General features: G+C 38.3%; 1 protein-coding gene across 4 annotated transcripts in view; it reads right to left on the reverse strand.

Annotated features, from left to right (window-relative positions):
* Window positions 1–12,858, reverse strand: part of bnc2.S (basonuclin 2 S homeolog) — a 355,235-nt gene that overhangs the window by 137,104 nt on the left and 205,273 nt on the right. The window contains exon 1 of one of the 4 annotated variants that reach the window (XM_018243746.2): window positions 7,162–9,694. The exons of the other annotated variants lie outside the window; for them this stretch is intronic. Coding sequence (XP_018099235.1) covers window positions 7,162–7,164 — 3 coding nt within the window. The 5' untranslated portion in view covers window positions 7,165–9,694. Of the gene's footprint in view, window positions 1–7,161; window positions 9,695–12,858 lie in introns of those variants that run through there. 4 annotated transcript variants of the gene reach the window in all.

Raw genomic sequence — 12,858 nt, forward strand, 5'->3', positions numbered from 1 at the left:
CAGTAAGTTAATGTCCTATGGTATATGTTACACAATATTTGTATACCCCTCTAAGGGAATTGAATTGCAATTCAGTTTTTATGTTACATGACAAATAATTTTTTGTACAACTAATCATATAACTACCTATTTAATCAAATAATATATATAAGCTCACACACATTCTACATAAAAAACAACATGTTTGGTACTTTGAACAAGTCAGTGCTGTTTGCCACAATCTTCATACTATGGGCTTATGCAATATCTCTGTATAACAATCATTATCATTACCATTTAATTACAATGCGCTAGCAAGTTATGCAGCCAACAAACACATGTCTTACATATGTCTTACAATAAAGGGTTGTAATAACTTGATCTTCAGTTTTTATAAGTTACAGTTCAAGAATTATTTGTTTTCCTTTTCCGACCCCTATTTACAGCTTTTAATAGGGGGTCACTGACCCCAGCAACCAAAAACTATTGCTCTGTGAGGCAACAATTATATTGTTCTGCCCCCTTTAATAAGGATAACAGAATAAAAAGTAGGATAAGGGGGCTTGCTCTGGAGGGAAAATAGTGGCCAAAATCTCACTGATAACTATAACTACCACTATGTACATACTTTAACTGTGCTGTGGAAAGTGTTAGCTTCCCTTTGCTTGCTCCTATAATTTGTAATCCCTTAGGCAGGGTATCAAAGAGGTAGAATTGGATCTACCAGTAGACCTTTAGCTGGTGATCAGTAGATCTCATGTCACTGTCAACAAACAACATGACTAAATTACCCTCATGATTTTCATTCAGATATTTATTACATTAAGGTCATTAAGAAATAGTTGTTTGTTTAATATTTCAAAAATACATCGGTGGTATTGGGGTCTCCAAGCAGTATAATGGTTACTCACCACACAGGGGAAGTAGCCCAGGTGCACCGCCCTGAGCCCTCAGCACAGGGGGCGGACAAACCGACAAACCAATATGGAGCAGGCACTCAATGAAGGCAAACTTCCACCAGGCAATAGTTCAAAGTCAAAAGAGTTTATTGTGTCCACAGCCTGACGCGTTTCATGTCATAAACAATCATAGGCTCAGTTGGCTCTTACATTGATTTCAGATTCTCTACACCCAAAGTTAGACCAATTATTAACCATATATCTGATGTTAAAGTGAACGAAAGACTTGGAATTAACTTTGGGTACAACCAGAACATTTACAGAGAAGAACATGAAATGAAGTTTAAAAAGAAGCTATTAATATTTTGCCTCAGGTATATCCAAATAATGTACCATAATACTAAAATACATTGCAAAGGCTCATAACAAGTATTTTTCTGTGCCAGGAAGCAATCGTAGGCAAGTCACACATTCCAAGACTGGATTATAGACAATGCCACCCGTTAAAGCTGGCCATAGACGAAAAGATCCGATCGTACGAATCATCATACGGTCGGACTTTCCCATCTCCCGACCTGCCACTAAACATTCCGATCAAATAAAGTACAAAAGAAAAGATCAGCCGATGTTCTGCCCCTGACAGTGATCATATGAAAGTTATGTCCCACCAAAGCTAGTGACAGTCTCCCTCTGAAAATCGTACAATCAGCAATACATGCAGAGATATTATCCGCAGCCGACAGAAATCTTTTAACCTGTCTGATCGACCAAACGACTGATCGCCTCGATCCTCGATTCATACGATCAGATCTTTGCGTCTATGACCAGCTTAACTCTTCAGGCAAAGGGGTTAATACTGCTGGAAATGTTTGTTGCACAAGTGATCTATGGATGGTAAATTATCTCAGCTCAATTATATCTCCACTTCTGTACTCAATCCAACACTTAGGCAGATAGAACGGGTTTGTCCTTTGAAATCTGTGATGATGTTAATGAACATTTTAGAGTTGTGTTCCGTTATATCTGCCCGTAAATCAAGATTCTGCTGCTCAAGCTGATAGCTCATTCAGTTTACAGCTTCCATAAACCCTGTCAATATAACTGTGGGGAAAAGCAAACCATCATAAACAGGGCACTAATCAGACTGTTATATTCATCAGACAAAACCATCTTCTTTTATAGTTATAAATAAATTAGTCATCATTTGGCAGACAGGCCATTTTACTTAATTTTGAAAGAAGCACTTTCAGTTCTCACTATAGAGGCTATGGAGTGTGTGAGTGAGCATGCAGGGCAAGGGGTCACATTTGATATTGGCATGCATATTGGCATGCATCAAAAAAATCAGTCAGGCTTTCCGCTACTCCCAACCAACATGTGGGTTCCTATGGCAGTAACACTTTTGGTTGCTTCCTCTTTAACAATATAGTTCATTATGCTGCTTATTACTGCAAGATTCATAAATAAAAATATAGACTTAACTATACAATTTAGTATGCAGTTACAACCATTGCAATATGAAATTTTCAGTTGTCAGAATTATTCTGCAGAGCAAGAACACATAACGTGGCTAACAAACACTGGCCTTTCTAGATAAAAAAAAATGACATTTTCCAGGGGAACTCACTTACAACAATGTTTGAACACAAGGGCCATCTGGATGTACTTGCTTCATATGGGTGACACTTTATTTTGTTGCATAAAGAGAATATAATTTTCCTGTAGGTATTTTAGAAGGTTTCACAGCTCCTGTAGCCCAGCATGTGCTGAATGGTCTGACAGATCAGTCTTCCATGTTTAGAAGTACAATAATATATTATCCTTGTGTAGCTAACGATAGTCGAAGTACTGTCTCTTTAAAAAATACTTCGACCCCCTAGTTCGCCACCTAAAATCTACCGAGGCCAATGTTAGCCTATGGGGAAGGTCCCCATAGGCTTCCTAACATTATTCTGATCGAAGGAAAATCCTTTGATCGATGGATTTAAATCATTCGAATTGTTCGATCAAACGGTTATTCCTTCGATCGTTCGATCGTAGGAATAGCACTAAATCCTTCGACTTCGATATTCGAAGTCGAAGGATTTCAATTCGGCAGTCGAATATCGAGGGTTAATTAACCCTCGATATTCGAACATAAGTAAATTTGCCCCCAAGTGTCTAAAAGGAATGACAATACAATGTACTGGTGCCCTGCACTGGTAAGACTGGTGAGTTTGCTTCAGAATCACAACTATAGTTTATATATACAAGCTTTTGTCTATCTATGGGGGCAGCTATTTAAGCACAGTATAACAGTTGATAATAGATACATTCTGAGGAATCCCATTGTATACTACAGAGATTATCTGTTATTTGCTGTCTAGCCTGTGCTTTTTCAGCTTTAAATTGTTGCAGCCACGGCTACACTGCAGAGTGTTTATATAAACTATAGTTGAGTTTCTGAAGTAAACACACCAATTTTACCGGTGCAGTGCAACAGTACACAATATTCTCATATGTTGAAAATACATAGAGAGAGAGAGAGAGAGAGAGAGGCAACAGGTTTTAGACTAACAGTAATTAATTAGCCACCCTGGTAGAAAAGAGAAAGAAAGGGTTCATTAAAGGAACATCCTTCAATCTAATTAAAAGCAATAAATCTCAAGGTCTGTCGTATGTTTATATAGTATAACGTTCCTTTAACTGGAGCAGTGTGACATCCCTATAAGGCTGGTAGCTATATTTCTTGTACCAATGTTGGGCCTTGCATTTAGCAGTGTACTCTAAAATAAAAAATGTCAATGAGCAATGGCTCAACTGAACAGATTGTATATAATAATAATTTGAGAATCAGATCAATCATAGCAATGACTTCATAACCCCTATTACATAGTTACATAATTAAGGTGGGCTGAAAAAAGACCAAAGTCCATGAAGTTCAACCACTCCAAATGAAATCCAGTGTCCGTACATACACTCACACTGACCCTCCATACAATTATGAAATGCTTTTGGTCATCCAGAGGTGTTGCTGGGTTACAGGGCAAAAGATCACTGTCAGAAATTTGCTGCACAATGACAAGCTATTCCGTTACAAGGTAACTACCTTTCACTAAACCATTAAGGGATAGGATTTCCCCACAATATCTTGTCATACAACCACAGGAGAATTTGTGGAATGAGAATCTGATCTTCCATGCTGTAATCTAAAATTTAATCAAATAAAAGTCAGTTGTTTTTTGTTCTCTGAATCTACTGTATATCAGGACAGTCAATGTATTTCAATGAGCAACAAAAGTCTATCAGATATTTTCACTTGGAATGAAAACACAGCATGCAGTGTGACAGATGCCAAAACATTCACCTAGTACAGATCAGATTTAAATATCAGTTCCATTTTTATTGGGTGTGTAACTACATTCAACCTATAGAATTAAATCTGTTGATATTTGGACTAACAAATTATTCTATATGCCTTATTCTATGTCTGCAATCCAAAAAATGGCCCATGTGACAGATAACCTCCAAGAAGCCATCTATCTCAGGAGAAACAGAAGGCAGTGCACCTGGATACCTTTATATAGCCCATCCAAAAAATGTCAGGGTGTAGTCTACTAATTATTGTATTGAGCGTCATATCATCATTTTTCACTAAAGGTCAAAATGGTCTGTAAACGCAATCTGCTGAGCTGGAAATGGATGCTTAATAGAGAGTATGCATTGGCTAAAAGTATAACTTAAAGGGATACTGTCATGGGAAAAAATTTTTTTTTCAAAATGAATCAGTTAATAGTGCTGCTCCAGCATAATTCTGCATTGAAATCCATTTCTCAAAAGAGCAAACATATTTTTTTATATTCAATTTTGAAATCTGACATGGGGCTAGACATATTGTCAATTTCCCAGCTGCCCCAAGTCATATGACTTGTGCTCTGATAAACTTCAATCACTCTTTACTGCTGTACTGCAAGTTAGAGTGATATCTCCCCCCTCCCTTTTTCCCCCCAGCAGCCTAACAACAGAACAATGGGAAGGTAACCAGATAGCAGCTCCCTAACACAAGATAACAGCTGCCTGGTAGATCTAAGAACAACACTCAATAGTAAAAACCCATGTCCCACTGAGACACATTCAGTTACATTGAGAAGGAAAAACAGCAGCCTGCCAGAAAGCATTTCTCTCCTAAAGTGCAGGCACAAGTCACATGACCAGGGGCAGCTGGGAAATTGACAAAATGTCTAGCCCCATGTCAGATTTCAAAATTGAATATAAAAAAATCTGTTTGCTCTTTTGAGAAATGGATTTCAGTGCAGAATTCTGCTGGAGTAGCACTATTAACTGATGCGTTTTGAAAAAAACATGTTTTCTGATGACAGGATCCCTTTAAGTAGCCCTGAAGTATCTTTCATTTATTTTTGTTCAAAGAAGAAAGGTGAAGTCTGAGAACTGTTTTGGTTAATGTGTAAAAATCGCATGTAACCACCTCCTGACACATAAAAGAGAATCCACTGTTTTTCAAGAGCCAGCAAAAATACCATAAATCATCATCACCTATAAACAGGCGACAAGTACTTACTGTAAATATTAAAGGAAAACTATACCCCCAAAATGAACACTTAAGCAGCAGATAGTTCATATCATATTAAGTGGCATGTTAAAGAATCTTACCAAACTGGAATATATATTTAAGTAAATATTGCCCTTTTACATCTCTTGCCTTGAGCCACCATTTCGTGATGGTCTATGTGCTGTCTCAGAGATCACCTGACCAGAAATACTTCAACTCTAACTGTAACAGGAAGAAGTGTGGAAGCAAAAGACACAACTCTGTCTGTTAATTGGCTCATGTGACCTAACATGTATGGTTTATTGGTATGTTTGTGAGTACAGTGAATCCTACGATCCCATGGGGCGGCCCTTATTTTTTAAAATGGCAATTTTCTATTTATGATTATCCAATGGCACATACTACTAGAAAAGTATATTATTATGAAAATGGTTTATTTACATGAAGCAGGGTTTTAAATATGAGCTGTTTTATGCAATATCTTTTTATAGAGACCTGCATTGTTTGGGGGGTATAGTTTTCCTTTAATGTTTACCCTTGTGCTGTTCATCTATCTATCTATCTATCTATCTATCTATCTATCTATCTATCTATCTATCTATCTATCTATCTGTGTATATCTATCTATATATATATATATATATATATATATATATATATATATATATATATATATATATAGTGTGCATATATATAATATATACACTACACCAGCTCCTAAAAGCACGTGTAAGAAATAAGAGAGTTACAGAAGCCACTGATATATGTGCATGGGTGTATTCACTGTACATGGCTTGCTCACTTACAAGATCACGTTGCCTGCCACAGTTTCACATTGTGCACAGATGTCTTAATATTATCTAAATCAATCAAGTTTTTATCACAGTGATTAAGGTTGCAGTCTTTTCTTAATTGCAGCCATTTGCCATATCCATTTATCAGCTTGCCCTACCATGGGCTGCTAATTTAGAATTGTCAGATCTTTTAAATATGTGTAATAACCAAAAATGCTATAGTAAACTAAAGGAAACGTAAGGCAGGTACTTTGTATGCAGTCACTCCACAGTACTGAATTTAAGCTACTAAGACCAGGGGTAGTCCTGATTTGTTGGCATGCTTCTGTAGAACTATTACTCCCATCATCTGATATTCCCTGCATGATCAGACTTCGGAAGTTGCAGAGAATTAAAGCATTACAGCAGCTACATGGGCAATGTTTTAAACATCTGTACTTTTTTCTGCCCCTTGGTATTTGAACATATGCTTAAAAGAGTCTGATGCCAACCTTAACTTTGGAGTTTAGCAACAGTTGGACAGCAAATAAGTAGTAGATTTTTTGGGTATGTGGTACAAATAGTGCGTGGGTAACTTTCCATATACTTATGCAGTGTTACACTACTACAACTGCTGTCAAGCTACCAGGGCAACAATTTGTATAAAGTGGCATCCCTATGATTAACCCTGCCAGTGCTGGTAGAGATTTCCAGCACAAACTCCAAATCTGAAAAACTCAATTAGAACTATTCTTCTAAGCATGCTTGGAGTCTATCAGCGTAAAGAAATTAACTCTTCCTTTCTTTAGCATTAGTAACAACTCTAGAAGTGATGGGGTTAAACAGATAACACAGATACAGCACCCTAAAGTGCACCATCCCTCTTAATGACATTCCCCGCCTCCCACAACCTAGAAAAGCAAGAAGGAATGAAGGGAGTAGTAATGGTAACATACAGTACCATGAGCTGCTCTGGGCTCTCTGTCAGATCTCACTTCTGGCCTTCAACACACAGTGCTCAAAAAAAAAAAATAATAATAAATACATTAGAGGTGGGAGAGGGACACCCAGGGGGAAAAATATCTGGCAGTTTCTACAAGAAGGCAAAGTCAGTTGTGTCTCCGCTCTGGTGCATTCCTTCCCTTCTATCTCCCAACCTCTTTTGCGTGTGTCCTGTCATATTTTCTTCAGCTGTTAATTGTCCGGGGCTGAGACTAACCAGCCAGAGTGGAAATGAGCAAAAAAAAAAAAAAACATGAAAAGAAAAATGCTCGTAAGTGACTGTCACAGCAGATCAGACTCACACTGAATGGTCATTTTTTCCAAGGGAAGTGTTGCTTTCATAGTTCCTGAGTGTCTCATCTCCCCCTCCCTCCTCACTACCCTTAAACCCTCCCTTCACTTTTGTGCTCTCCCCTCCTCCACCAAGTATATATATGTATAGTATATGAGATTCCAGTGGCATTAAAACGTCATCCTAACCAGAGGAACTCCATCTTAACCCAATATCCTTCTCCTTAGCTTAACCTGGAAAGAATGTGTCCTGCTTCCCCCTGATGTTCAGTCCTGTCTGCACTGTGGTTGAGCAAGTACAAGTTATAGTTTATACAGGGTAGGGAAACAAAGTAGAAATTACCAGCATGCAAAAGGAATCAAAAGGTGTGTGTGGGGGGGTGAGATCAGCTTCAGAAAAGTTTTGTTGAGAAAAGTCTTGCTCTCCTCATCAACCTCTGATCTGCTCTTAGCATTGTGACAGGCTTGTGACTGCATGCGTCCCTTCAGTGCTTACTCACAGCAGCAGCAGTCCACAGGGGCAGGCAAGGGAAAACAAGGATTAAAGTCATTTTCTGCTCAGCTGACAAGGATTCCTAAGGGCAGTCAGATTGTCCTGTTCGCATTGCCAAAGATCTACACAGACATTTTCCCCCACTTTTTAACTTTTGAAAAGAGAATGCCACCCTGTATTCATTTAGATGTTATTTAGCTACAACTCCCAAATCCCACTGTGAGACTGAGGGCTGGGAATTGTAGCAACACCTGGAAACTGATCCCCCCCCCCACTATTGCTATTCCAGCTTGTATAATTAAAACTGATATTCATAGTGCTACATCGTGCAAATCTAAAGGAGGGAATATGGTTATACAGTATGTTGGTTATACTTTTTAGATTGTAAGCTCTAGCCAGATCCTCTTACCTCCCGTATCAAACAGCATTGTATGTCATATTGATGCATACGCACTGCTATAGTACAGTGATGAGGAATATGTTACAGCATTATAAACAAAAATAATCTAATAATAATATAGGATCCAAGTGCACACTTATAAGAAGCAAGCAGACCAACATTATGAAGGAATGGGCAATGCTTTACTTGAAGGAATGGATAGTGCTTTACTTTAATCCTTATAAAACAAACGCTAATAGTTTCAAAGCACAACAAATTAAACGTTTTGCGTGTTATTTTATTATTAATTTGTTTTGTTAGTAATGTATACTATGTGTGTTTGTGGAATGTATCTAGTACAAGTTTGTGTTATGTATAACACCCAGCAACCCCTGAGCATTCCTCTTGAAAAGGGGTGAATTTCACTGTCAAAAATAGTATAGAATGTGAAGATTATATAGAAAAATCTAAGTAATAGATAAATAACCTATGTGGGTATGTATCCCCAAATGAAATCAAATGTACATATCCAAGCATTATGTGGTTATTGCAAAGTCAGTGTACAGTGTATGTTTCATGAAGGGGAAAGGCAGAATTCATTTGAATAGCCGGCTGGTAATGAGCGGGTTAACAGGGACATTGCTTCTGAGTACTGCAATATATCAGTCTGGCTGGAAACAAAGTCTTTGCAGCTTAGTGAAGGCTGCTTCATGTCCCGGTATAAACTGATGCAAACATGAATAGACCCACGTGCATGCGTTTGTGAATTGTGCAGCTGTGCTGGCTTTCTGAATTTTTGCACTGCTGGCACTGCTACTGGTTTAGGGTACTAACCATGTTTTGGTAGCAATGTTTTTTTTTTTTGCTTTTCAAAATAAGTTGTACAAAGTGTACTTGAAAATCTGTGTACTGACACGTTACATTTGTCACTGCAAAATATATTTAATGCTGTTCCTTTTTTTTAAGCAAAAATCAGGCATTTGCTTTGACTGCCAAAAAAGAACAAAATTTTAACCAATTACCTTCCCCCACCCAAAACTACATTGGTACCTGCCCTGAAAAGTCCCTGCACCCCCATCCTCCGCACTGCAGAGTTGCACAGCAGGGTTGCCATCCTCCAATCCTCTCAATATTAATCATATAATTAATTAATATTAATCTTGAATTCAAAATTAAATTTTTTCTCTGTAATAATAAAACTGTACCTTGTCCTCGATCCCAGCTATGATGTTGGAGACAAACAATGCTATTGTAGTTTAATAGTTTAAATTATTAAGTATAATAGTTTAAAGATTCTTTAGTAAACCTAGGGGCAGATTTACTACGGTTCGAGTGAATTTTCGAAGTACAAAAAGTTCGAATTTCAAAGTAATTTTTTGAACACTTCAACCATCGAATAGGATACTACGACTTTGAATTTAATTCGAAAAAATCGTTAGACTACTGTGTCTTTAAAAAAACTTTGACTTCAATACTTCGCCAACTTAAACCTGCTTAAGTGCTATGTTAGACTATGGGGACCTTCCAGAGCAATTTTCTACGTTTTTATTATCGAAGGAAAATCGTACAATCGTACGATAAAATCTTTCGAATAGTACGATTCAAAGTACGATCGGAGTACGAGTACGATCGGAGTACGACTTCGAATTCGAATGTCGGAGGATTCTATTCGATGTTCAAATTTCGAAGTATTTTCCACTTCGAAAGTCCTCCCAATTCCAGCAAATTCAAGGTATGCATACATGATTCCAAATCAGACTGATCTACTGTAGGAGAGCAAATATGCATTCTCTCCAAAATATCACCCTAGGCTGAATATCCCTTATCAGGTCCCGCTAAAGGGACAGTCAGACATTTTGGAAACTACTACTATTGAGTGCAAGAAGTAACTTTAAAGGGGTGGTTGACCTTTAAGTTAACTTTTAACATGTTATAGAACCTATTGTAAGCAACTTTTGGTATTCAAGGTTTATTTGTGATAGTTTTTTAATTATTTGACTTCTTCTTCTGACTCTTTCCAGCTTAACAGTGGGGGTCACTAACCCCATTTAAAAACAAATGCTCTGCAAGGCTACAGATTTATTGTTATTGCTACTTTTTATTACTCATTTTTCTATTCATGCCTCTCCTATTCATATTTCACTCTCTAGTTCAAATCAGTGCATGGTTGCTTGGGTAACTTGCACTCTAGCAACAGTAGCGTAACTACCGGGGGAGCAGAAGGTGCAATTGGGCCAGGGCCCGCACCCCCTCAGGGCCCCCCCGGCAGCTCACGCGCCACGATTCCCGGGCGGTTCCGGGTCCCGCGCCAGGGCCTGCCCCCCTCTAGTTATGTCACTGTCTAGCAACCAGATGGCTGAAACTGCAATCTGGAGAGCTGCTGAATTAAATAACTCAAAAATCACAAATAATAAAAAATGAAAACCAATTGCAAAATTGTCTCAGAATATCACTCTCTACATCATACTAAAAGTTAATTTAGGGGTGAAGGACCCCTTTAATATGGCTTATAAACTGGAGGAAACATTGTGAGCAACGCGAAAGAACAGTAACTTTTAGTCCCAGAATCTGACTTTAAATAAAGTATAAGTAAATATATATATATATATTGAATGACTTTATGTCAAAAGGGGGTATTTGTTCCCTTTAAACTTTAGACACCAGTGTACTTACTTATACATTTGTGAAAATCATAAGCTGTTATTCTATATACAACATTTCCATTTTAGAAATTAGGGTATCATCAACAATCACTAAAAAAATCAACTTTTAATATCCCAGAAATACAGTTGTCATAACCTACTCTCCAGATCAATCACTGGCATATATTGCATTGTATTTTAATTTTTGTTGTCTGCATCAGAGAAATTTTTTTTTTAAACAAGTATTAAAAATGGTTGAAAAAATGTTATTACATTGCTGTAACATCAATATATGTTTCTTAGGGGAATGCCAAATTTCAAATAGGCTGCAAAGGTTTACAATGTGCTTTTACAGCTGACGGGATTAATAGCGCGAAGATAAAAGAAATCACTTTATATACATGTTCGTGTTCACTTGTAGGTTTGTAGTCTTAGGCTAAGGCCACACTAGGTGATAGCGCCGCGATTTGACTCGCGGCGACTTTTCGCCGCGACTTTTAAACCGCAATCGATGGGGAAACTTTTGCGCTGGCGTCTATGGGGAATCGCGAAAAATTGCCAGCGTAAAAACACACGCGGCGATCTTTTTTCTATTGTCGCTCGAAATCGCCTAGCGAGGCAATTTCGAGCGACAGTAGAGAAAAGATCGCCGCGTGTGTTTTTACGATGGCGATTTTTCGCGATTCCCCATAGACGCCAGCGCAAAAGTTTCCCCAGCGATTGCGGCTTAAAAGTCGCGGCGAAAAGTCGCCGCGAGTCAAATCGCGGCGCTATCGCCTAGTGTGGCCTTAGCCTTAGGTAGTCAACAGTCATAAATTCCGGTGGCAGTACAATAGATACTTGTCTTTCAAAATTTGCTAAAATTAACAATACATCTAAATATAAAGGAAATTAATTTAAAAGGACACACTGTACTATGTATCTAAATATGTTATACTATTATTCTAGACCAGGGATCCCCAACCTTTTGAAGCCGTGAGCAACATTCAGAAGTAAAAGGAGTTGGGGAGCAACACTAGCATGAAAAATGTTCTTGGGGTGCCAAGGGCTGTAATTGCCCATTTGGTAGCCCCTATGTGGATTGTCAAACTACATTGAGACTCTGTTTGGCAGTGAACCTGGTTTTTCTGAAACCAAAACTTGCCTCCAAGCCTGGAATTAAAAAATTATCATCTGCTTTGAGGCCACTGGGAGCAACATCCAAGGGGTTGGAGAGCAACATGTTACTCACGAGCTACTGGTTGGGGACCACTGTTCTATACTGTCAGGCTAAAGTGCATGTTCGCTTTAGAGTCTCAAATAAAGTTTTCATAAATAAAGCTGGCCATAGACACAAAGATCTGATCGTACGAATCTAGGATTCGTATGATTTTCGGACCATGTCTGGAGAGTCCTGACATTTTTCGTCTAGCGGAGATCGGCCGTTTGGTCAATCGGACAGGTTAAAAGATTTCTGTCGGCTGCAGGTAATATCTCTGCGTGTATTGCCGATCATACGATTTTCAGAGGGAGACTGTCACTAACTTTGGTTGAACATAGATATCGTATGATTGCTGTCAGGGGCAGAACATCGGCTGATCTGTTCTTTTACTACTTTATTTGATCGGAATGGTTAGTGACAGGTCGGGAGATGGGGAAGTCCGATCGTACGTTGATTCGTATGATCGGATCTTTGTGTCTGTGGCCAGCTTAAAGGAACAGTTCAGTGTGAAAATAAAAACTGGGTAAATGGATAGGCTGTGCAAAATAAAAAATGTTTCTAATATAGTTAGTTAGCCAAAAATGTAATATATAAAGGCTGGAGTGCACAGAGTGGTTACTGTCTGGTAGCCAGGGTAACCAGTCAGTGTA

Source organism: Xenopus laevis, chromosome 1S (genome assembly GCF_017654675.1).
Source record: "Xenopus laevis strain J_2021 chromosome 1S, Xenopus_laevis_v10.1, whole genome shotgun sequence".
Lineage (NCBI taxonomy): Eukaryota > Metazoa > Chordata > Amphibia > Anura > Pipidae > Xenopus > Xenopus laevis.